Genomic DNA, 27,196 nt, shown 5'->3' with positions numbered 1-27,196 from the left:
GGGTGCTGCCCGTCAGGAAGTCCAGGATCCAGTTGCAGAGGGAGGTGTTTAGTCCCAGAGTCCTGAGCTTTGTGGGCGCTAMGGTGTTGAACGCTAACCTTTTGGTCAATGAACAACATTCTTATATAGGTGTTCCTTTTGTCCAGGTGGTAAAAGACAGTATGGAGTGCGATTGCGTCATCTGTGGATCTGTTGGGGCAGTATGCGAATTGGAGTGGGTCTAGAGTTTCCTGGAGGATGGTGTTGTTTATGTGAGCCATGACCAGCCTTTCAAAGCACTTCTTGGCTACCGACATGAGTGCTATGGGGCGGTAATCATTTAGGCAGGTTACCTTAGCTTTCTTGGGCACAGGGACTATGGTGGTCTGCTTGAAACATGTAGATATTACAGACTCGGTCAGAGAGAGGTTGAAAACGTCAATGAATACACTTGCCAGTAGGTCCACGGATGCTTCGAGTACATGTCCTGGTAATCCGTCTGACCCGCGGCTTTTTGAATGTAGACCCGTTTAAAGGTCTTCCTCACATTGGCTATGGAGAGAGCGTGATCARACAGTCGTCTGGAACAGCTGGTGCTRTCATGCATGCTTCAGTGTTGCTTGCCTCGAAGRGAGCATAAAAGGTGTTGAGCTCGTCTGGTATGCGCGCGTCACTGGGCAGCTCGCGGCTGGGTTTCACTTTGTAATCRGTAATAGTTTGAAAGACCTGCCACATCCGACCAGCGTCAGAGCCTGTGTAGTAGGATTCAATCTTAGTCCTGTATTGATGCTTTACCTGTTTGATGGTTCGTCTGAGGGCATAGCGGGATTTCTTATAAGCATCCGGATTAGTGTTCCGCTCCTTGAAAGCGGCAGCTCTAGCCTTTAGGTCAGTGCCGGATGTTGCCTGTAATCCATGGCTTCTGTTTGGGATATGTACGTACGGTCACTGTGGGGATGGTGTCACTAGAGGAAAGGAAAATCCAGCCAACTGTATATTATCTGTGTCGTCGTTCAGACACAACTCTGTAAAACATAAGATATTACAGTTTAATGTCCCGTTGGTATGATAGTCTTGAGCGGAGATCATCCAGTTTATTTTCCTGTGATTGCACGTTGGCCAATAGAACAGATGGTAGAGGCAGGTTACACACTCGCCAACTAATTGTCACAAGGCACCCCGATCTCCGCCCCCTGTATTTCCGTATTTTCTTCACGCGAATGACAGGGATTTGGGACTGGTCTCGGAGAAGCAGTATATCCTTTGCGTCGGACTAATTAAAGAAAAGATCTGAGTCCAGATGGAGGTGAGTAATCGCTGTTCTGATATCCAGAAGCTCTTTTCGGTCCTAAGCGACGGTAGCAGCAACATTATGGACAAAATAAGTTACAAACAACGCAAAAAAACACACAAAATAGCACAGTTGGTTAGGAGCCCGTAAAACGGCAGCCATCCCCTCCGGCGCCATTCTATCAATATTTCCATAGAATCTCATGTTAATTTCTCTACCATAAGCCGCCTCCAATGTTGTTTTAGAGAATTTTGCAGTATGTCCAACCGGCCTCACAACCGCAGACCATGTGTAACCACACCAGCCCAGGACCTCCACATTTGGCTTCTTCTCCTGCGGGATCGTCTGAGACCAGCCACCCGGACAGCTGATGAAACTGAGGAGTAATTCTGTCTGTAATTGTTATGGGATTTTTATGAATAAATGACAAAAATATGTATACATTTGACTTAGATGTTACTGTATSAATGAATCTTATTATAATCATAATGTTGAATGTAATGTGTTCCTTGTTAGAAAGAATGGGTTTATCTTCAGACAGGCTTGAATGATGTGTCTACCCAGGGAGGGGAAAGACCTTGGGTTGGTTGCAGATAGTTTAACAGGTGGCAGACAGTAATGAGAACGCTAACTATACTGCCATTGTATCCTAGAGGAGGATGGACATTAAAACCTATGACATCATCTTTATTATATAACCTGATGTAAATTGTATTATGATTAGTACTCTCGAGAATAAACGCMATTGATTGATTGATTTTGAGACTGGTCTCTGTCCATTTAATGCTGATAAGTATCTTACAAATTCTTATGTATGGGCAGAGTGTTTTAATTGAATTGGTTGATAAACATATAGGAATTAAATTCCTTTAACAGTAATAAAGCCTTTTTTTCTGGGAAAAACAAACTCTGATTGGTTGGGCCTGGCTAGCAAGTGGGTGTGCCTATGCCCTCCCAGGCCCTCCCTTGYCTGCTCCCCTGCTCAGTCATGTAAAATCCATAGATTAGGGCCTAATTAATTAATTTCATGGATTGATTTCCTCATATGAACCGTAACTCAGGTAAACCGTTGAAATTGTTGCATGTTGTGTTTATTTTTGTTCACTATATTTTTAGGCAGGCTGACAAAGCTTAGTTGATTTCCAATCTGTATCAAGGGTTGATAGAGGCTTTTCCKGATGACACAAAACATGTAAAACAAAAATGTGAGGAAGACCTGGGAGACTATTGATGACAATGAATGGATACAGATATGTTTGAATGCCCAGTCATGTTCATATAATCTCAGACATAAACTACTGCAGTTTAAGACCATCCATAGAACATCCTATATGCCAGTAAAACTGAATATCATGCACTCAGAAATGTAATTCCACTGCTGGAGACGTAAAACACAAAAGGGGACATATTTGCATATGTTTGCTCTTGTGAAGGCTGGCTGAATTCTGGAAAAGAGTATGTTCTTTAATCTCAGCATTTCTACAGATTCTCCTTTCTACCTGTTTTTTGTTGTTGTTTGTAAATATTGATACAGGAGACTTATCAGAAGAAACTGTGTAACCTAGCATTTATAGCGGCAAAGACATCCATTGCCCTTAATTGGAAGGTTGGTTATCCTCCCACAATGTCACAATGATGGCAGAAATGTCAAGTTATGTATCACTTGATTTATTACAAGTTTAAAGGTATACTGTGCAACATTTGTAAATTCTGAATGCCTTTTATGGAATAATGTACGACAAAAGAAGTCTGTATTGAAAACAATCCCAAGTCAGGGGGGATGCCTATGCCTATTTAGGCAATCCCTAGATGCTGGGCTGCTCAGTTCTGGGGGTCTGCCTTACTGTTGGTTGTCACTCTGGCCTTGGCCTAACACACCTGTAACCAATAATGAATGTTTCACTAAGATCCTAAAGCTGAGTGGGGTGTGTTGGGCTGTGGACCCCTAGGGGCAGGATGGGGAGATCCAGCTATATTGTGTGCAAGTAAAAAGAGCTCTACAGTACTAGTATGCCTATGATATGAATTACAGTGTCCTCCATAATTCTTAGGACAGTAAAGCATTTTTTCTTCTTTTGGCTCTATATTCAAATTGTGGATTTGAACTCAAATAAGGATTGATGAAGTCAAAGTGCAGAATGTCAGCTTTAATTTGAMGGTATTTTCATCCATATCGGGTATACCATTTAGAAATTACAGCACTTTATTTTTACATAGTGCCACCATTTTAGAGGAGCAAAAGTTTTGGGACAAATGTACTTATGTGTATTAAAGTWAKGTTTTTGGTCCCACATTCATAGCACGCAATGACTAAATAAAGCTTGTGACTATACACATTTGTTGGATGCATTTGCTGTTTGTTTTGGTTGTGTTCAGAAATGTTTTTGCCCAATGGAAATGAATGGTACATAATATATTGTGTCATTTTGGAGTCACTTTTATTGTAAATAAGAATAGAATATGTTTATAAACCCTTCTACATTAATGTGGATGCTACAATGATTACGGATATGTGAATGAATCGTGAATAATGATTAGTGAGAAAGTTAGACGCACAAATATCACAAATATCATACCACAAAACATACTAACCTCTCACCATTACAATAACAGGAGAGGTGTATGAAATGTGTGCGTCTATAACTTTCTCATTCATCATTATTCACAATCATGGTAGCATCCACATTAATGTAGAAGTTTAGAAAAATATTATATTCTTATTAGATTGTGTAGAAATGCAGGAAATTAGCTTCAGATGCCCCCAAACATTTCTAAGACAGTTGACTATTTACCTTACTGAGGTGATGTAAATAAGAATAAAGTAATTATATTGTATTGTATTTTACTCTGTTCTTGCTAACGCACTTATTTCTAAACAAGTCTGCTCTCAGATTAAAAGATAACGATAGTACCGTTTTTCATTTAGKCACACCCTATGAGCTATGACTCCACCCAATAACATCCTTTCTCGTCAGTGTAAACGGAAATGTAAAGTGACCAAGAACAATTACCACGTTAGCGTTTTTATTGTTGTTATTTAGACGTTTATTAAAACCCTGGAACTCAAACTATGACTCATTAAACTGCACAGCATCACATACTTACCRCCAGGTAGTGTTTAATTCGCGTTGAGAACAGGACTTGGTTGATAGATGTTATCTAGGTAACGTTAGCTACCTAGCTGCTAACAATGGCTAACTGTATGGTTTTTCACACTGAAATAGCCTCCATTATGGAGGTGCTAGCGAATGCAGCCGTGGCTGACATCTGTAAACTCGTAGACGACGACTATGCAGTGTTTCGTTTGGAAATTTCTCAAAGCCAGAAAGAAAACCGGGCATTGCGGAGGAAACTACAGCTACTCGAACTGAAGGTGGCAAGGGAGCGCGTCCTCGCCAGTCGCCCCAGTAGTGTCAAGATCCTCGACCGATACAGAGGAATGGCAAGAGGTACATTTAGCAGAAGGCCAAGGCTGAGCGGCCTGTCGCTGTTCAAATATAGCTAAGTGCCTGTCGCCCGGTTCCCCTCTGCACATGTGTTCAGATGTGTTACCCAGAATTGGGTCATGGTCAGTTTTTGGATAATATGCAGTAATTCCCCTCATTACTTAACTATATTGCACAAAGACGCAATCTCATATTCTAACCAGATAATTGATTTACTGCATTCCTATTATTTACTCAATGAAAACAACAGGATGCATGGAACATAATCAGTCTATAAATAGTATATCAATAAATTATTKAAATTGTTACCTTATATCCTTGTCAATTCTAGACATTTGTCAACTGTCTATAGTGTACAGTATAGCATTAACTAATATAGCTAACCTAACCACCTCTTTTACCCCAATCACTCTCTCGGGTGAAGGACAGCTCACTGAAGGCCACAGGAGCTTTGTGAAGCCAGTGGGACACAATACATGGATAGATGACCAACCAGATACTGTTGATGAGGGGAGTGGAACCTCAATCCAGCACGTTATCGTGATAGAGGTTAGTGTAATAGTGTTACATTAAAATTACAGTATATCAAATGTGACCAGTTTATTTCAGAAAGGTACCCATCAGCTATTAATTTGCTTACATCCTAATTGTTCTGCCATAGGAGAGCTTGTGAGACTTCCCTACAACAATGTTATTCAATGCTTGTGTCAGTCTGCAGATGCAGAGGATRCAGGTCATGGGGTCAAGCAGCACAGGTCTGAAGGAGAGGGCCCAAGGCAAAGRGGAGACATCCAGACTGGAGTGGCTGGTGCGCCCTATGAAGCCATGGAGGACCCCACCACCTCTGRGCCCCAGCCCAGGACCCGACTCAGCATCACGGAGGTCAGTGGAAGGCCCGACGCCGTCCTCAAGTCAGAGACAGACACCAAGCCTTTAACTGTAACACAAAGGCTCTTACACAGAGGATCTGACCACATATCAGACCCAGAYAGACTGGGGCAGGGGCCACTGAGCTGTCCTCCTGCTTCAGGCTCAGAGTATTTACCGGTATTTCACCAGAGCCAGAGGATGGTTCATTCCCGTGGGGATGGCTATGGTGACGCATTAGACACTGGCGGTGATGATCCATCTTGTTCTTACACTACAGAGATGGGCCCTGGCAACATGCCTTTGGGTTTAGAGACACAGACTGATCTGTCTAGAGGGGACTGGAACCAGTACAGTAGTAGTCTACACTCTGAAGGCTGCCTAGATAAGAAAGGGGAGGTTATAGTCATAGATGAGGTGACTGTGAAAATGGAGGGCGACGCTCCTCTGACATGGAATGCAGACAAGACTCACTTAGGAGAAGGACACTCTCAGGGAAACACCAGGGACTTTTTAGAGACAAAAATAAATGTRGCGACCCACTCCCCTTTGCACGCGTTCAGGGATCGCGACTCAGTGTCCACATCGATGGCACCATCCAATTCACATGGCCGCATCCTCTTTGATCAGGTACTGAACTCAAACGACAGGGCTGGAGCCCAGGCTCAGGGAGGGGGAGCCACATCAGGCAATAGTAAAGAGAAACGGTTCTTCTGCATGTTCTGTAACAAAGGCTTCAGCTGCCCCCAGAAGGTGGAGATCCACCAGAGGGTCCACACAGGGGGGAAGCCCTTCAGCTGTACCCAGTGTCAAATGCGCTTCGCCCAGGCTCGTGGCCTGAAGAGGCACCAGAGGGTACACACAGGGGTGAAACCCTACAGCTGCCCCCAGTGTGAGAAGAGGTTCTCCCGCCAGGACCATCTGAAGATGCACCTGAAGGTCCACACAGGAGAGAAGCCGTTTGCCTGTATGCACTGCGGGAAGKGGTTCTCAGAGAGGAGATACCTCAGGATACACCAGCAGAAAAATCATTCCACTGGATAGCTTAGAACAAACCCTGCATTAAAGACGAAGATTAATTTTTATTGTTGTCAGCACAAACGATCCACAGATGCATTTGGAATAACGAGAGTTAAGCCCAGTTCAGATGCAACAGCCGACATGAGACAAGATAAAACTAGCTAGTTTTAAAATGTTATGTTGTACAACAGCTGACTAAAGAGGAGGCATTCAGATCAAGAAGACGAGARGTGCAGTTGAGACRGTTTCCACGGTAATGGTGCCTCTACAATGACATGATGCAACAAAGTTGCCACTTGTTGTAGCAAGTGAGCGTCATGAAATACATGCACCAGAAACAGGGTACACCTTGGGCCCGACTTAGGAATMTATGCCTTTCCTARGCACMTCTCAGTATTTGGTATTCAGACTTACCTTATTCAGTCACATAATGCTCTCTGCAGGTGTGGCTACCTTGCGTGCTCTGAATAAATTTCATTCAACTGCTGAAAACCCTCCTCTTGCTGGCTAACAGATTTTCTCGTGGAGTTTTCATTCAATGGGGTTTTCAGCACATTCATCTTACATTACATTTTTTGGGGCGTTTAGAAGACACTCTTATCCAGAGCGACTTASAGTAAGTAGTTAGTGCATACATTTTCATASTTTTTCTTACTGGTCCCCAGTGGGAATCAAACCCACAACTGTGGCGTTCCAAGTGCCATGCTCTACCAACTGAGCCACACAGGACCTTTTTTTGCTTAAGCCATCCCTTTAAATACGGTGTCACTTTTGAATTAGAATTATATCGACAGACTCAATAGAATACATCGAGAGAACGAGGTCAGAATATAGGGATCATTGAAAGAAAGCKATCTATGCATATTCGTCTCTGTTTTTGCACTAACTGGTAGATTTAAAAATASTCTGAATTTGTAGGCACATTTTTGGGTTAGGAAAGTATGTATGAATAAAAATAAACGGTTTGGACAGCCTTTATGCAGAAAATATATTGATGAATAAAAAATAGTGGTTTGATTCATCCTGAAATTTGTCATATTCAAGTTCAATCCATAAAATATTGGAAGGTGGAAAAAAGTGTACAATAGGGATTGAACAGTAATCCTATAAATCTACCCTAATTTCTTACTAATCGTGAAACTATATGACAACATTCCAGTCGTCATGAACCGTGCACCAGGTTCCAGGTTTAAACTGCTAKGTGTGGTCTGAGTTCCATAATGATTCAAATAGGCTACATGTCCCAAATTATTGCACAACGTTAGCCTAATATGATCCACTATTGCTAGCGACTCRCTGGAACAATTTACAAGGATGTGACAGAGGAAAGAAAGGTAAACGGAATGGAATGATGCGAAAATAAATGTACGTGGGTATTACTGAAGGTGGCTCCCGATAGTGGCTAATATTAAACATGATACAAATTGTAAAATAAAACGTGGAAAAGCCTGGGCATATAATCAAAACCTTCATACATCAACTCGGCAGGTTCAGCCCCACAGAATCCTATAGTTTGGGTCTCCAAATTTCATCCACGCAAATTATGAGGGCACACAATTAATATTCGGAATGACGGCGGCGCTATTTATATCTTATTTCACTGGAAAAGGGGCCTCAATACATGTCATGTTGATATGATTTTCGGTTTGCTTCCATATGGCTGGTTTCACATTTTCCTCRGGGGATCATAAGGAAAAAWAATCTAAAACAATTGCCATGTGTATTTATAATCCCCTTCTCCAAACGGATTACTCATTTACCTAGCTRTTACCAATAGCTCTTATCAATTTATAAATTACAGTGCATAGAAATAACAGCATTTTCCATCAGAAAAAAATTWAGTAGATACTTTTTCCACTTGGAATATGGCAGGTTGGCTTGACCTTGTGCATGGTTAAAAATGAATTACGTTCCATTTACGCACGCTTAAATTGGMTCAGAATCGAGGCCATAGTAACTTGTCAGATAGGCTAGCCATGTGCTTAGCTAGCTCCTTATGACCATCGTGTCTCATCTTATGTATCTGAACTGAGTTTAACAGATTTCAGTGTTGAATATTCCTGGGTGGAATATTGCATCCAGACATTGTGGGATATACAGTTGCTKGTGAAAGTCTACACACCCCTTGCACAGTCTTCACATTTTGCTGTCTTCAAATTAAATCTAAAAAGGGATGGCATGAGTTTCTTTCCTACCCATCTACACAACCTACTCCACATTTTCAAYGTGAAATAAAAATGATAGATCATTTTCCAAATGTATAAAATATTGAAAAACGACCATGTCTTGATTGCGTATGTCTTCACAACCCAGAGTTAATACTTGGTGGAAGCACTTTTGGCAGCCAGTACAGCTGTGAGTCACTTTGAATAAGATTCTACCAACTTTGCACAACTCTTAGGGCCACATATATCCATTGTGTTTGTCAAAATTGCTCAAGCTCAGTAAATGTGGTTGGGAATCATTGATGGCGAGCAATATTCAAACCTTGTCTCTGATTTTCAAGCAAATTAGTTCAGGACTGAGACTGGACTACTCAGGAATACTCAACACCTCTTGGAAGCTATTCTTCTTTGTCTTTGGCATTGTCTTTGGTGTATAATTGTCCTGCTGAACAATAAAACACTATCCCAGAGTTAGGTTTTCAGAAGACTGATGGGGATTTCCTTTAACCTGGGCTTTGCTCCTTTCATATTTCTTTTGATCCTGACAAAGTCTCCAGTCCCTGCCGGTGACAAGCATACCCATGACATAATGCTGCCACWCTATGTTCTATAATCTTTCTTTCACTTTGAAAATGTGGAGTAGATTGTGTAGATCAGAAGGAAAAACGTTCAATTTAATACTGTATGTATACACTGCAAGAGGTGGGTAGACTTCACCAGGCAATTTATAAGGCATATATTAGCCTGAAAATAATGTTACATATTGTGTTTGTACTGTGTAAGCTATATGATGTTCACAAGTGCCTATTTTCATTACTTCCATTCAACTACTTAATTTTTTCCTAAGACACTTTTAATAAGAAAATTAATGCAGTTGATCAAGTTCATGCAGATTTTTTGTATGTATGGTTTTTATATGGTGTATTAAAAGATGCAATATGCAGAAATCACTTCCATTTCCTGGTTGCTAACATTCTAATAGTTTGTGACAAAGCAAGCAGACATAGTGTAGAGAATCATTGTACCATCTAAACCGCTGTGAAATATGTTTTCCATAACCAAAAATGTTGTATTTTCAGCTGTTTAAAGCTGGTGTAAAAGACGCAAAGATGAAACTTAAGAAGGGGAAGCATAAAAAAAGTTCATATAGAACAGATCTACCACTTCTTAGACTTATAYACAGACCTATAACTCACATTTCTATGTGAATTTGGTCAGGTTGCCCAAAAAGTTACATATTGCAGCTTTAAAACTTGTTTATGTTTAATAAAAACAAAATGAGACTTTTTATTCTAAGACTTTCATTGAGACTTTCTTTAGTACACATCACATCCGATCTCACCCTATTCTGCATACACACAACAGTGCTTTATAACCATTATAGACTTACTAAATATACCTACAAAAACCCACACATGTACACGTCAAAACACACTGAACAAAAATATAAACTCTACATGTAATGTGTTTGTCCCATGTTTCATGAGCTGAAAAAAAAAATCCCTGACATTTTCTATATGCACAAATTTGTTTACACCCCTGTTAATGAGTATTTACATTTAGCCAAGATAATCCATCCACCTGACAGGTGTGGCATATCAAGAAGTTGATTAAACAGTGTGATCATTACACAGGTGCACCTTATGCTGTGATCTTGCCATCACTGCCTCTAGAGGAGGCAAGAAGAAGGTGCAACTGGCATGCTGCCTGCAGGAATGTCCACCAGAGCTGTTGCCAGAGATTCTAATGTTAATTTCTCTACCATAAACTGCCTCCAACTTCGTTTTATAGAATTTGGTAGTACGTCCAATCAGCCTCACAGCTATAGACCACGTCAGCCTTGGAGTATTTCTGTCTGTAATAAAGCCCTTTTGTGCGGAAAAACTCATTCTGATTGGCTGGGCCTGGCTGCCAAGTGGGTGGGCCTATGCCCTCCAAGGCCCACCCATGGCTGCAACTGGCATGCTGCCTGCAGGAATGTCCACCAGAGCTGTTGCCAGAGATTCTAATGTTAATTTCTCTACTATAAACTGCCTCCAACTTCGTTTTATAGAATTTGGTAGTACGTCCAATCAGCCTCACAGCTATAGACCACGTCAGCCTTGGAGTATTTCTGTCTGTAATAAAGCCCTTTTGTGCGGAAAAACTCATTCTGATTGGCTGGGCCTGGCTGCCAAGTGGGTGGGCCTATGCCCTCCAAGGCCCACCCATGGCTGCACCCCTGCCCAGTCATTTGAAATGCATAGATTAGGGCCTAGTTCATTTATTTCAGTTGATTGATTTCCTTATATGAACTGTAACTGTAAAATCTTTGAAAATGTTGCGTGTTGTGTTTATATTTTTGTATAGTTTAGTTGGGTTTGGCTGATGACGACTTTTGACTTATCATAGGCGACTAATATTTACCAAKAACATCATATTCATGTCCACCATGATGGGCTTAACAACAGTGAAGTCATTCTGTAACTACAGTATTGGACTCAAACGTAGTGGGGATGGGTAAACACTCCATGTTGAAAGTGTGTTTATTATCTGTGTGTACGTACCTGAGGGAGTGTATGTCTGTAATCRGTATCACCTGTTTCTTCCAGGAGGAGGAGGGTCCAGAGATACTGCTGGTGAAGGAGGAAGGGTGTGAGGWGGGTCTGGGGAACCCTGAGGGGACCATGGTCATGGAGGACAACCAGACTACACCTCCTCCTGAACCCACAGAGGAACCAGCTGAGCAGCACAGGACCACACACAGTCTCACTGAGGTGAGTCTGTGTGAACTACTGTCTGAATGGTATTAGGTCAGGGCCCTTATCCACAAAGCCTCTCAGAGTAGGAGTGCTGATCTAGGATCAGTTTTGTCTTTTAGATCATAATGAATGACTATGTAGACAGGTGGGGACCTGATCTTCGATCAGCACTTCTACTRCGATACTCTTTGTGGATACGGGCCCAGGTCTTGATTACATTTGTGTGGAACCATGCCTTTGAATTATCAAACCATTAAATAGTATCAAGTGATCAAATCAACTAACATGTTTGCATAGTACTCATAGCAATCCCTCATTGCCCAATCAGAAGATGCTCCATAGCAGGGTGCTCATTTCAGATTTCTTGATCCAACATAGTCTCACTCTGTATCTATTACAGTCAGTAGACATGGAGGATGGGAAGCCTGATCTGCTGCTAGTRAAAGAGGAGACAATAGAGGACGGACCAGAGAGCATTGATCTGCTGAGTGGACTAAAGTTGGGGGAGCAAGGTAAGGGAGAAATACATATAGCACATTGAATAGTGATGCGRCTATTTTTCTTCATTCATACATCAAATGAAATCAATACAACTTATGTTTGCATACAAAAACACACATAATGTATGAACTTGACCAGATAATTGACAAAAAAAAATTTATATGTAGAGTTCTCTTCCATGTTTGTAAAGTCTKTTTTCTAAACTCTTCCTGCAGGTGGTTGGCTGGAGGCTAACAGAGGAGACTGGGCGACCATCTTGGATTACCAGACCCAGACCGGTGCAGCCAAGGGCCTAAGGGACAACATCACTGAGCAGGCCAGGACCAGAGGCGACATAGTGGAGGTCAGTGGATGGGACAGCGTCTTGAACTCTGGGCTSYGGAACAACACTGTTAACTACAACCAGAAACAGACTGTCGAACACAAAACAACAACCGAACTTAGTCTGCATGACAACAGARTGGCTGAGACCAGGGCGAGGCATAGCTTTGGTCTGCGGGGACGGGAAGGTGTCGGTATGCGGCGGGAGAGAACACACACAGACTCMGCTAGCGATGCTCCYTCCTGCTCCTATAGTTGTGATTCAGAGAGACTGATGACGCCTCAGGTTAACCCCCTAACAGGTGCTGCCTTCAGCCTGCCTTCTATAGYATCTATCAACTGGAACATGGACCCTGTGACAACACAGACACTCCCTGGCCTTCATCCTCCTCACACTCTCCTTATGTTAAACCAAACATCAGACAATGCCAGTTCCTCAACACTAAATGGCTACACTAGCCCATTGACAAATGACAGTAGTAGAGACAGAATCAGTAAAGGTGGCAGCGCCCTAGAGAAGCGCTTCACGTGTTCGTTCTGTGGGAAAGCCTTCAGTTTCCCCCAACAGGTGGAGATCCACCAGAGGATGCACACGGGGGAGAAACCGTACGGCTGCCACCTGTGCCGGGCCACTTTCTCCCAATCGTCCAGCCTGAATAGGCACCAAAGAGTACACACAGGGGAGAAACCCTTCAGCTGTACCCAGTGTAACATGCGCTTTGCCCATGCTGGCAACCTGAAYAGACACCAGAGGGTCCACACAGAGGAGAAACAATACAGCTGACCCCAGTGTGAGAAGAGATTCTCCTGCTAGCACCAGCTGAAGATGCACATGAAGATCCACACGGGAGAGAGGTGGTTCGCACTGCAGGAGGAGGTTCTCAGAAAGGAGCTACCTCAGGATACACCTGCAGAAAAACCATTCCACTCTATAACATAGAAAGTAACTATTCCACTTAATCGAGTCTGCGGTGCATTAAAAACAAACATGAATTGTCATTATTGTCAGCAGAAAATATATTTTTGATTTGACCTTTATTTTAAAAGGGAGTCAACATTGAGACCAGGGTCTCTTTCACAAGGGAGCCCTGCATATACAATGAATAGGACAAAATAAAATCAGATACAATGTAAAACAAAGAAATAAAGCACAACACAAATGTTCAAGAAAAACAGTTACATTCCTCTGTAAGAATTGCCAGAACGGCACCAGAACATTCAATTGTAATGTATTTTGTAGTTGGTTCCAGCAATGAGGTGCATTTAAAACTAAAAGTGGATTTACCTAGTTRGGTGGAGACCCTAGGAACCTCAAGAGTTAACCAACCCTGTAAACGGGTTTGGGATCTCATGTTTTTATACTTCAACAACAAAGTTAGGTAAGTTGGAAACTTGTGTAGTAAAGCTTTGTAACAAAAAGGGACTTGAATGAGGACCAGCCAACCTTTTGATACAGGATGCAGTGGTGAGTATTACACAGATGCATTTGGAATTACTAAAGTAACAGATGTGTWGAATATTCCTGGGTAGTCTATATTGTATCCAGACATTTTGTGATATATAAGGCATATACAATGCCTTCAGAAAGTATTCACACCTCTTGACTTTTTCCACATTTTATTGTGTTCGAGCCTGATTTTAACATTTTGATTTGTTTGTCCCTTGCCTACACACGATGCCCCATAATGTCAAAGTGAAAATGTTTTTAGAAATYTTTACAAATTAATAAAAAAATGAAAAGCTGAAACATCTTTAGTCAATAAGTATTCCACCCTTAAATATGTTCAGGAGTAAAAATGAGCTTAACAAGTCACTCTGTGTGCAATAATAGTGTTTAACATMATTTTTTTATGAATACCCCACACATACAATTATCTGCAAGGGTCCTTCATGCGAGCAATMAATTTTAAACACAGATTAGATTCAACCACAAAGACCAGGGAGGTTTTCCAATGCCTCACAAAGAAGGGCACCAATTGGTAGATGGGTAAAAAAAGCAGACATTGCATATCCCTTTGAGCATGGTGAAGTTATTAATTACACTTTGGATGGTGTATCAATACACTAAAGTAATACTGCAAGAAATGTGGCAAAGCAATACATTTTTTGTCTTAATTTATGGCTGCAATCCCGTTAACGGGATGATATGACAACAGCCAGTGAAAGTGCAGGGAGCCAAATTCAAACAACAGAAATCTCATAATTAAAATTCCTCAAACATACATGTATCTTATACCATTTTAAAGGTAATCTTGTTGTTAATTCCACCAAAGTGTCCGATTTCAAATAGGCTTTTCAGCGAAAGCACCACAAACGATTTATGATTAGTGCACAGCAAAATCACAGAAAACACAGCTATTTTCCAGCCAAAGACAGGAGTCACAAAAAGCAGAAATAGAGATAAAATTATCACTACTTTGATGATCTTCATCAGATGACACTCATAGGACTTCATGTTACACACATACATATATGTTTTGTTCGATTAAGTTCATATTTTATATCCAAAAACCTCAGTTTACATTGGCGCCATGTTCAGAAATGTCTCCCAAAATATCCGGAGAAATGCAGAGAGCACGTCAAATACCCTAAATACTCATCATAAACTTTGATGAAGATACATGTTTACATAGAATTAAAGATCACTTGTCTTAATGCAGCCGCTGTGTCAGAGTTTACAAAATCTTTACGCAAAAGCACAATATTCAATATCTGAGAACAGCGTTCAGCCACAAGTAAGCCATACAGTTACCCGCCAAATTGTCAGTCAACAAAACTCATAAAAAGCATTAAATCTTCAATTACCTTTGCTGATCTTCGTTGAATGCCTCCCAGGACTCCACTTCCACAAGAATGTTTTTGTTCGGTAATTGTCCATCATTTATGTCCAAGTAGCTACTTTTGTTAGCGCGTTTAGTACACATATCCAAACGCTCGTGCAGTTCCCGGCGAACATCGGACGAAAACTTCAAAAAGTTATATTACAGGTCGAAATAACTTGTCAAACTAAGTATAGAATCAATCTTTAGGATGTTGTTATCATAAATATTCAATAACGTTCCAACTGGAGAATTCCTTTGTGTCTATAGAAGTAATGGAACGCAAGTCGATATCATGTGGAATGCGCGTGACCAGGACCTGGCCTCTCTGCCAGACCACTGACTCAAACAGCTCCCATCCGGCTCAATATCACAGTAGAAGCTTCATTCACGTTTCTACAGACTGTTGACATCTAGTGGAAGCCGTAGGAAGTGCAACAGATCCATATCCTACAGTGTTTTCAATAGGCGATGAGTTGAAAATCGACCAACCTCAGATTCTCACTTCCTGGTTGGATTTCTTCTTAGGTTTTTGCCTGCCATATGAGTTCTGTTATTACTCACAGACATAATTCAAACCGTTTTAGAACTTCAGAGTGTTTTCTATCCAATACTACTAATATGCTATTTAGCACGTACTTGACTGAGGAGCAGGCCGTTTACTCTGGGCACCTCTGTGCACCTTTCATCCAAGCTACTCAATACTGCCCCTGCAGCCATAAGAAGTTTTAAATACAAAGTGTTATGTTTGGGGCAAATCCAATACAAGACATTACTGAGTACAACTCTCCACATTTTCAAGKATATAGGTGGCTGCATCATGTTATGGGTATGCTTGTAATCGTTAATTATTGCAGTGTTTTTCAGGATAAAAATGAAACGGAATGGAGCTAAGCAAAATCCCAGAGGAAAACCTGGTTCAGTCTGCTTCCTACCAGACACTGGGAGATGAATTCACCTTTGCAGGACAGTAACCTAAAACACAAAGCCAAATCTACACTGGAGTTGCTTACCAAGAAGTGCATTTTCCTGAGTGGCCGAGTTACAGTTTTGGCTTGCATCTACTTGAGATTCTATGGCAAGACCTGAAAATGGTTATCTAGAGTCTCATCTGAATTCCATGTCAGAAGAGTATCCCCCTCCACTTTCACAGTCACCTCATCTATGACCAGACCCTCCCTTTCCTTATTTAGGCACCCTTCAGAGTATACACTACTACTGTACCGGTTCCAGTCCCCTCTCATTGGATTAGATTACAGTGCCTTCAGAAAGTATTCATACCCCTTGACTTATTCCACATGTTGTTGTTACAGCCAAATTCAAAATTGATTAAAAACATTTTCTCACCCATCTACACACAAAACCCCATAATGACAAAGTGAAAACAGGTTTATTGAAAATTAAGTACAGAAATGTATAATTTACATAAGTATTCACACRCGAGTCAATACTTTGTAGAAACACCTTTGGCAGCGATTACAGCTGTGAATCTTTCTGGGTACGTCTCCAAGAGCTTTCAAAACCTGCATATTATTTTCAAARTTCATCAAGTTCTATCAAATTGCTTGTTAATAAATGCTAGATAACAATTTTCAGGTCTTGCCATAGATTCTCAAGTAGATGTAAGTCAAAACTGTAACTCGGTCACTCAGGAAAATTCACTGTCTTCTTGGTAAGCAACTCCAGTGTAGATTTGGCCTTGTGTTTWAAAAAAGATTTTACCAGATATTATTCATCCTGATCAGACAGGTTTTTTACATGGACGATATATTGGAGATAATATACGACAATTACTTGAACATTATGAAACATCGAAGATACCAGGTATGATCTTCATAGCAGATTTTGAAAAGACGTTTGATAAAGTACGACTAGAATTTATATATAAATGCCTGGATTACTTTAATTTTGGTGAATCTCTTATACAATGGCTTAAAGTTAAGTACAGCAACCCCAGATGTAAAATAGTAAATAATGGTTACTTCTCAGAAAGTATTGAGCTTTTTAAGTAAAACAAGGCTGTCCGTGGTCTCCATATCTATTTTTTATGGCCATTGAAATGCTAGCTATTAAAATTAGATCCAACAAGAACATGAAGGGGTTAGAAATCCAGGGGATAAAAACAAAAGTGTCAATGTATGCTGATGATTCTAGTTTTTTCTTAAGTCCACAATCTGGATCCCTGCACAGTCTCATTGAAGATCTTGATCACTTTTCTAGCCTTTCTGGATTAAAACCTAATTATGACAAGTGCACCATATTATGTATTAGATCGTWAAAAAAATACAGTGTTTACCATGTAGTTTACCAATAAAATGGGCGGATGGTGAAGTAGACATACTTGGTATTCACATCTAAAAAATATAATTGAATTTAACACAATTCATRTCAATAGAAAGTTAGCAAAAATAGATACGATTCTGCAACCATGGAGAGGTAAATACTTGTCTATTTATGGAAAAATCACATTGATTAACTCTTTGGTCCTATCACAGTTTACTTACTTACTAATGGCACTGCCTACTCCAGATGACTCGTTTTTTAAATCATATGAGCAAAAAATATTTCATTTTATTTGGAATGCTAAGCCAGACAAAATTAAACGAGCATATTTATATAATGAATATGAGTTTGGGTGGCTAAAATGATTAAATATTAAAGCTTATAGATTATTAAGAAAGGCTCATCCTTTGTTCAAAAATTGCCTTTTTGCCTTCATACAGATTACAACTTCTCATTTCTGACTAATTGAAAATGAAATTTTGTTTAAAGTATCGCCCTTTCTTAAACAAGCCATACAAAGCTGGTAACAATTTCAGTTTTATCCTCCAGAAAAGATAGAACAAATATTACAACAAATGTTATGGTTACACTCAAATATACTGATTATTAAAAAAACATTTTGTTAAATGGTATTATATTTATTAATTATATTTTGAATAGAAACTGAGGAGTTATGTCACATATGCAGTTATCGAAAATATATGMGAATATCTGCTCAATCCAAATTTACAACCAACTGATTGCAGCGCTACCACAAAAATGGAGGAGGCAAGTGGAAAAGGGAGAAGGTAGGGAACTTGTTTGCCTACCATATATTAAAGATACAAATTGGCTGAAAGGAACTGGCATAAATAGAAAAATATACCAGTTTCATCTGAGGACAAAAATGTTGACAGCTGCGCCATACAGGTTGCKAAATAAATGGGGAGGAGATTTTCGATGTACCAATTCCATGGCACATGGTTTATGAACTGGTACAAAATCTACACTTGATTCAACACTTAGAGTTTTTCAATTTAAATTATTATATAACATACTTGCCACCAACAGAATGCTATATATATGGGGCATACAACAATCTCAGCTCTGTAGATTTTGTTGCGAAGAGACAGAATCAATAGATCATTTATTCTGGTATTGCCCCTATGTAAGCTTGTTTCTGGTCACAGGTTCAGGAATGGTTAAAAAATCACAACATGCACTTAAAATTAACCTTACAAATAGCAGTGTTGGGCGATTTGGAAAAACATAGTCAGTCAATAAATAATATAAAAGTACTCGTAGGAAAGGTTTTCATCTTTAGTTTACAATCTGTGGATAATATACGATTGGAAAGGTTTAAACATTTTGAAAAACAACACAATTTAAAAATATATGGCACATGGAAACCAAACGAGGGTGGTCTATGGTGATAGGTGGGATGGGCTGAGAGTGGCTGAGGGTTGGGATTAAAAAGCTTATGTTTGGTAATGTATTATTGTTATGTGACTGCTTTATATAAAAGTACCATGTATGGAAAATGTATGTATATGTAGCAAAAAAAGCTGTTAAAAAAACTACGATATTTGTCCTATGAAGAGGGGGGGGGGTAAATAAAAAAATATATATACAAAGACAAAAAAAAAAAGAATGGTCCACCACCCAAATTGCATCCAGCCAACTTGACACAATTGTGGGAAGCCTTGGAGTCAACATGGGCCAGCATCCCTGTGGAACGCTTTCGACACCCTGACAGTCCATACCCTGACAAATTGAGGCTGTTCTGAGGGCAAAATGGAGGGTTGCAACTCAATATTAGGAAGGTGTTCCTAATGTTTGCTATACTTAGTGTGTTTGTGCATATATAAAATAGTTATAGACATTATGGACAGTATATGAATAGAAAAGGTTGTACAGCAGTAGTTATATAGGATGAGCCTTGACTAGAATACAGTATTACATATGAAGTGGGTAAAACAGTATGTAAACATTATTAAAGTGACCAGTGTTCAGTGACTATGTACATAGGGCAGCAGTCGAAGGTGAAGGGTAAAGTATGAGGTGGTGGCTGGCTATTAACAGTGACTAAGGTTCAGGGCAGGCTACTGAGCGGAGGCCAGCTAGTGGTGACTATTTAATAGTCTGATGGCCTGGAGATGGAAGCTGTTTTTCATTCTCTCGGCCCCAGCTGTGATGCCACAGTACTGTCTCCACCGTCTGGATGGTAGAAGGATGAACAGGCCTGTCTCCTCACCTTCATATAACCTCCCGGGTGGCGCAGTGGTCTAGGGCACTGCATCGCAGTGCTAGCTGCGCCACCAGAGTCTCTGGGTTCGCGCCCAGGCTGGGCTGGGTTCGCGCCAGGCTCTGTCGCAGCCGGCTGCAACCGGGAGGTCCGTGGGGCGACGCACAATTGGCATAGCGTCGTCCGGGTTAGGAGGGTTTGGCCGGTAGGGATATCCTTGTCTCAGTATGTATAAAAAAGAAAAAAATTGTAATAAAAAAATGTATGCACTCTACTGTAAGTTGCTCTGGATAAGAGCGTCTGCTAAATTACTAAAATGTAAATGTAAATCTACACTGATTGAAGTGGATTTAACAAGTGACACCAATAACGGATCATATACTAAACAAAAATATAAACGCAACATGCAACAATTTCAAAGATTATCCTGAGTTACAGTTCATATGAAGGAAATCAGTCAATTCAAATAAATGAATTAGGTCATAATCTATGGATTTCACATGACTGGGAATACAGATATGCATCTGTTGGTCACAGACACCTTAAAAAAAGGTAGAGGAGTGGATCAGAAACCCAGCCAATATCTGGTGACCACCATTTGCCTCATGCAGCGCGACACATCTCCTTCGCATAGAGTTGATCAGGCTGTTGATTGTGGCCTGTGGAATGTCCCACTCCTCTTCAATGGCTGTGCAAAGTTGCTGGATCTTGGCGGGAACTGGAACACGCGGTCGTACTCGTCAATCCAGAGCATCCRAAAAATGCTCAATGGTGTCTGGTGAGTATGCAGGTAATGGAAGAACTGGAACATTTTCAGCTTCCAGGCATTGTGTACAGATCCTTGTGACATTGGGCTGTGCATTATCATGCTGAAACATGAGGTGATGGTGGCGGATGAGTGGCACAACAATGGGACTCAGGATCTCGTCACAGTATCTTTGTGCATTCAAATTGCCATCAATAAAATGCAATTGTGTTCATTATCTATAGCTTATGCCTCCCCATACCATAACTCCACACCACCACCACGGGGCATTCTGTTCACAACGTTGACGTCAGCAAATCGCTCGCCCGCAAGACGCCATACTGTCTGCCATCTGCCCGGAATTCATCCGTGAAGAGTACACTTCTCCAGCGGGCCAGTGGCCATCTAAGGTGAGCATTTGCCCACTGAAGTCGGTTACGATGACGAACWGCAGGRATGTCAAGACCCTGGTGAGGGCAACGAGACGGTTTCTGGGTGGCTCAGACAACCCCGCAGGTGAAGAAGCCGGATTTTGTGTGTATGGAACATTTCTGGGAACTTTTATAACGGCTCATGAAACAAGGGACGTTCTGATATTTTTTTATTTAAAAATAACAATAATTGTGCAGTGAAAAAGTATGTGCCTCCTTTTGGATTTTCTCTATTTCCACATATTTTTGATACTCATCAGATCTTCAACCAAAACCTAATATCAGATAAAGGGAACCTGAGTTTACAAATAACCCCCCAAAATATATATTTTATTTAACAAAGTTATGCAACACCCAATTCCACTGTGTGAAAAAATAATTGCCCCCTTACACTCAATAACTGGGTGTGCCACCTTTAGCTGCAATGACTGCAACCAAATGGTTCCTGTAGTTGTTGATCAGTCTCTCATGTCACTGTGGAGGAATTTTCGCCCACTTTTGCATGCAGAACTGCTTTAACTCAGCGACATTTGTGGGTTTTCAAACAGTAAATGCTCGTTTCAAGTCTGGCCACAACATCTCAATTGGGATTAGGTCTGGACTTTGACTAAGCCATTACAAAACTTCACATTTGTTGCTTTTTAACCATTTTCATGTAGACTTGATTGTGTGTTTTGGATCATTGTCTTGCTGCACGACCCAGCTGTGCTTCAGCTTCAGCTCAAAGACGGATGGCCTGACATTCTCCTGTAGAATTCTCTGATACAGAGCAGAACTCATGGTTCCTTTCTATTAAGGCAAGTCGTCAAGGTCCTGAGGCAGCAAAGCATCCCCAAACCATCACACTATTTTCCGGACACTGACATTACGCGTTCTGATCCTTCTTAAATATTGTTTTTCTGTGTATTGTTTTGTATTGTTAGGTACTGTTGGAGCTAGAAACATAAGCATTTCGCTGCACCTGCGATACCATCTGCAAAATATGTSTACATGACAAATAAAATTTGATTCAAKGGTCTTGATTGATTTTGTCTTAAGTGTGGGAACATGCCTTTGAATGATCAAACCATTAAAGTGTAAAGCAATCAAATCAACTAACGTTTGCATAGTACTCATGACAATCCTTCATTGCCCAATCAGAAGATGCTCCATAGCAGGGTGCTCATATCAGTTTTCTTGATCCAACATCCTCTCACTCTGTATCTCTTACAGTCAGTAGACATGGAGGATGGGAAGCCTGATCTGTTGCTGGTCAAAGAGGAGACAGTAGAAGACAGACCAGAGAGCATTAATCTGCTGAGTGGACTAAAGATGGGGGAGAAAAGTAAGGGAGAAATACATATAGCCTACATACAGTAATATATTTTCAATGGGAATAATGCACCTGGCTATACTTTTTTCTTCATTCATAAAATTAAACAACTTATGTTTACATACAAAAAACACACAAACATTATAATGTATTAACTTCACCAGGTAATTGACAAAATACTTCATATGTAAAGTTTTCTCTGCCATGTTTGTAAAGTATATTTTCTAAKCTCTTCCTGCAGGTGGTTGGCTGAAGGCTAACAGAGGAGACTGGGGAGCCATCTCGGATTCCCAGACCCAGACCGGTGCAGGCAAGGACCCAGGGGACAACATCATTGAGCAGGCCAGGACCAGAGGTGACATAGTGGAGGTCAGTGGATGGGACAGCGTCCTCAACTCRGGGCTGGTGAACAACTTTGTTGACCACTACCAGAAACAGACAGTCGAACACAAAACAACATCCGAACTCAGTCTCCATGACAACAGACWGGCTGAGACGAGGGCGAGACTTAGATTTGGTCTGCGGGGATGGGGAGGTGTCCGTATGCAGCTGGAGAGAACAGACACAGACTCGGCTAGCGATGCTCCATCCTGCTCCTATAGTTGTGATTCAAAAAGACTGATTGCYCCTCAGGTTAACCCCCTAACAGGTGCTGCCTTCAGCCTGCCTTCTATAGGATCTATCAACTGGAACATGGACCCTGCAACAACACAGACACTCCCTGGCTTTCATCCTCCACACACTCTCCCTATGTTAAACCAGACGTCAGACAATGCCAGTTCCTCCACACTAAATGGCTACACAAGCCTATTGACAAATGACAGTAGTAGTAACGCTATCAGCAGATCTGGTGGCAAAGAGAAGCGCTTCCCATGTTCATTRTGTGGGAAAGCCTTCAGTTTCCCCAAACYGGTGGAAATCCACCAGAGGGTGCACACAGGGGWGAAGCCTTTCGGCTGCCACCTGTGTCGGGCCAGTTTCTCCCACTCCTCCAAGCTGAAYAGGCACCAAAGGGTCCACACAGGGGAGAAACCCTACAGCTGCCCCCAGTGTGAGAAGAGGTTCTCCCACCAGCACCACTTGAAGAGGCACCTGAAGGTCCACACGGGAGAGAGGCAGTTTGCCTGTACCCACTGAAAATGAATTTTGTTGGATTTAGATGTATAGGAAAGTGGATGATGTGAACTGAGGATGATGAGGCAGAGTAGATGATTATGGTGATGGTGTCTGTAAAAATGCTTTCTCCCTTTAGGTTGATACTGCTTTATAGTGAGATAATGACAGTGCCTTAATTCATGTTTACTTGACGTGAAGTAGTGAAGCTGTGTGTAATGTAATGTTGAACCTTTTCCAAAGTATTCAAATTAATGTTATAATTTATTGTTTTGTGTAATAAAAGTAATGTAGTTCACATTTGACTATATGACCATTTTGTTTAAATTAAATACAAAATTGACTAACTGCCTAGTTTTTTGTTTGCGTCATTGCAGCGACTGATTTTTCCTTATTACGGTCGAACCAAAACGTTATACTTAATTCTTGAATCAAACTTAAAAATAGGCCTCCTGAGTGGCACAGTGCTAGCTGTGCCACTAGAGATCCTGGTTCGAGTCCAGGCTCTGACGCAGCCGGCCGCGACGGGGAGACCCATGGGGCGGTGCACAATTGGCCCAGCGTCGTCCGGGTTAGGGGAGGGTTTGGCCGGCAGGGATGTTCCTGTCCCATCGCGCACTAGCGACTCCTGTGGCGGGCCGGGCACAATGCACGCTGACAGATCGCCAGGTGTACGGTGTTTTCCCCGACACATTGGTGCGGCTGACTTCCGGGTTAAGCGGGCATTGTGTCAAGAAGCAGTGCAGCTTGACTGGGTTGTGTTTCGGAGGACGCACGGCTCTCGACCTACGCCTCTCCTGAGTCCGTACGGGAGTTGCAGTGATGGGACAAGACTGTAACTACCAATTGGATACCACAAAATTGGGGCGAAAAAGGGGTACATTTAAGAAAAAAAATAAAACTTTAAAARAAACTCCACTGGCTCCATAATGTTAGGAACTTGAATCACAGTGTTAGATTGGCTTGACTGTGGTTAAACATCATGTTTCTATGTGTACAGCAAAGAATTTCTTATATAAACCTTCATATTCTCTTCTGTGCAATTTGTGTTTACAGTCTGCAGTACACGAGACGTATGTGGCAGGGTCTACAGACAATCACGGATTYCAAAGGGAAAACCAGCCACGTCGCGGTCACCGACGTCTTGCTCCCAGACAAGCTAAACACCTTCTGGTGGGGATCATATTTCCGAATTCCCTGAGTGACCTGTTATATATAGCAAATTTCCTATGTGGAGGCAGTGAAGAAAGTTGAAGGGGCAAGTTCTGAAGAAGATATTGCAGTGGATGCACCTCAACCAGTTGCAAATGTTATACGTCAATCAAGTTATCTGGATACAAATATTGTGAATAAGGTGTATTTTGTAGCATTTATAGCTACAGTTATTAACTGCACAAGTTTCCAAGAAGCTGGACATCATTATATCTGTAGCCAAGAAGATTTTGGTCCTCCAAMACTTAACGGCAGAAGCACTGCAAGGACTATGTCGCCAYGAAATGTCCCGCCCTCACAGGATCATTCTGAGCTTGTGTAGCGACCTGATTAGAACAGAAAAGCAGGCTGATTTAGTTTAATTAACATTTCGTTTTTGATAGTTTGTATGGAATGTCTTTATTTGTATTACTTTTTACCCCACATTTTTGGGGAGGTGACTTTATTATCCACATGTACAGTAGGCGGCGGAATGCACATATAATTGTTGCAAACGCCATTATATCAAAGAAGAAAAAACAAGTGAAGTGACCAACAACAATTTCCACGTTATCGGTTTTTATTTAGACATTTATTCACACCATGGAACTCAAAATATGACAAATTMAACAGCACATTATCACATATGTACCCCAGGTAGTCTTTCATTCGCGTTATAGTCAGGACATTATCTAGTTAACGCTAGTTGCTAACGTTAGCTAACAATGGCTAACGGTATGGTTTTTCACACTCAAATAGCCTCCATTATGGAGGTGCTAGCGAATGCAGCCGTGGCAGAGATCTGTAAACTCGTAGACGACGATTATGCAGTGTTTCGTTTGGAAATAACTCGAAGCCAGAAAGAAAACAGGGGATTGCGGAGGAAACTACTGGAATCGAAGGTGGCACGGGAGCGCGCAGAGAGGACAATGCGAGAGCGCGTCCTCACGAGTCATCCCTGTAGCGCCAAGAGCCTCGTCCGATGCAGAGGAATGGAAAGAGGTACGTTTAGCAGAAGGCCGAGGATAATTTACTGCATTTTCTATTACTTACTAAATGAAAACATGGCAAATGGGGGTGTAGTGAGATACCCAATGGGCTGGACGRTTTTCTTCTCATCATTCATCTTGAAAAAACGTACTGTATATTAAAATCMTGGAAATCAATGAATCCGCCATCATTAACCAAATGGAAAAATCTAATGATTATTATTGAAATAGCATGGGCGACCGAGGAAAAAACTATTTAAGGCCATGTGGCAAGCACTTGTGATGGAGGTGTGAGAATGCGGGTCTGGGCAGAGGAGATGTAGTCTTTGTTTGTGTGCGTCTGTAAGTTGTTGTTCATTTGTATGTTTGTATTTGGTGTTTAAAAAACTGGAAAATATATATAAACAGTATCAAGAAGTTGTCCATTGAGGTCTGGAGGACTGCACTGAATTTTAAATATTTCCTTGCTGTCAAAATTAGCAAAAAAATTGTCCTTCATCCATCGTTTTTGTATTCTACCTGACTATCTTTCATTTAATTGATTATTAGCAAGCTGGACACAATCATGAAACTGTATGAATGTGGGACAATTATCATTTCTACACAGGTGTTAGTAATTTTAAAGTATATTGAGTTTGTAAAAAAATTTTTTTTACTCAAACCAGCCGTGTGCTGATTGGCCGGTTTACATCCTTGCCAATTCTAGTCAGTGTCAAAACTGCCAATAGTGTACAATATAGCAATGGCAGTACCTAATTTAACCACCTCTTTCCCCAAATCACTCTCTTAGGTGAAGGACATCTCACTGGAGGCTACAGGAGCTTTGTGAAGCCAGCAGGACACAATACATGGAGAGATGACCAACCAATCACTGTTGATGAGGGGAATGGAACCTCAACCCAGCAAGTTATTGTGATAGAGGTTAGTGTAATAGTATTACATCACATCAAATGTTGCCAGTTTATTTCAGAAAGGCTCCCCTCAGCTATTCACTTGCTTACATGTACAGGTTCATGTACAGTTGAAGTCGGAAGTTTACATACACCTTAGCCAAATAGATTTAAACTCAGTTTTTCACACAATTCCTGACGTTTAATCCTAGTACAAATTCCCTGTCTTCGGTCAGTTAGGATCACCACTTCTAATTTAAGAATGTGAAATGTCAGACTAATAGTAGAGAATGATTTATTTCAACTTTAAGTTATTTCATCACATTCCCAGTGGGTCAGAAGTTTGCATACATTCAATTAGTATTGGTAGCATTGCCTTTAAATTGTTTGACTTAGGTCAAACGTTTTGGGTATCCTTCCACAAGCTTCCCACAATAAGTTGGGTGAATATTGGCCCATTCCTCCTGACAGAGCTGGTGTAACTGAGTCAGGTTTGTAGGCCTCCTTGCTCGCACATGCTTTTTCAGTTCTGCCAACAAATTTTCTATAAGATTGAGGTCATGGCTTTGTGATGGCCCCTCCAATACCTTGACTTTGTTGTCCTAAAGCCATTTTGCCACAACATTGGAAGTATGCTTGGGGTCATTGTCCATCTGGAAGACCCATTTGCGACCAAGCTTCAATTCCTGACTGATGTCTTGAGATGTTGCTTCAATATATCCACAATTTTCCTACCTCATGAATCCATTTATTTTGTGATGTGCACCAGTCCCTCCTGCAGCAAAGCACCCCCACAACATGATGCTGCCACCCCTGTGCTTCACGGTTGGGATGGTGTCTTTGGCTTGCAAGCCTCCCCCTTTTTTCC

At 41.1% G+C, this 27,196-nt stretch overlaps 1 protein-coding gene across 1 annotated transcript in view; it reads left to right on the top strand.

The window, feature by feature from the left end:
* The window catches only part of LOC111971708 (uncharacterized), an 89,601-nt gene extending 65,995 nt beyond the window's left edge, over positions 1-23,606 (top strand). Inside the window, exons 4-9 of the mRNA XM_070446389.1 lie at positions 5,428-5,598; positions 11,360-11,524; positions 11,910-12,021; positions 12,226-12,353; positions 22,046-22,157; positions 22,387-23,606. Coding sequence (XP_070302490.1) covers positions 5,428-5,598; positions 11,360-11,524; positions 11,910-12,021; positions 12,226-12,353; positions 22,046-22,157; positions 22,387-23,282 — 1,584 coding nt within the window. The 3' untranslated portion in view covers positions 23,283-23,606. The remainder of the gene's footprint in view (positions 1-5,427; positions 5,599-11,359; positions 11,525-11,909; positions 12,022-12,225; positions 12,354-22,045; positions 22,158-22,386) is intronic.
* Positions 23,607-27,196: the final 3,590 nt, after the last annotated feature.

Source organism: Salvelinus sp. IW2-2015, linkage group LG13 (genome assembly GCF_002910315.2).
Source record: "Salvelinus sp. IW2-2015 linkage group LG13, ASM291031v2, whole genome shotgun sequence".
Lineage (NCBI taxonomy): Eukaryota > Metazoa > Chordata > Actinopteri > Salmoniformes > Salmonidae > Salvelinus > Salvelinus sp. IW2-2015.
The sequence above is the reverse complement of the archived record's forward strand: the minus strand, read 5'-3'. Positions and strand labels throughout refer to the sequence as shown.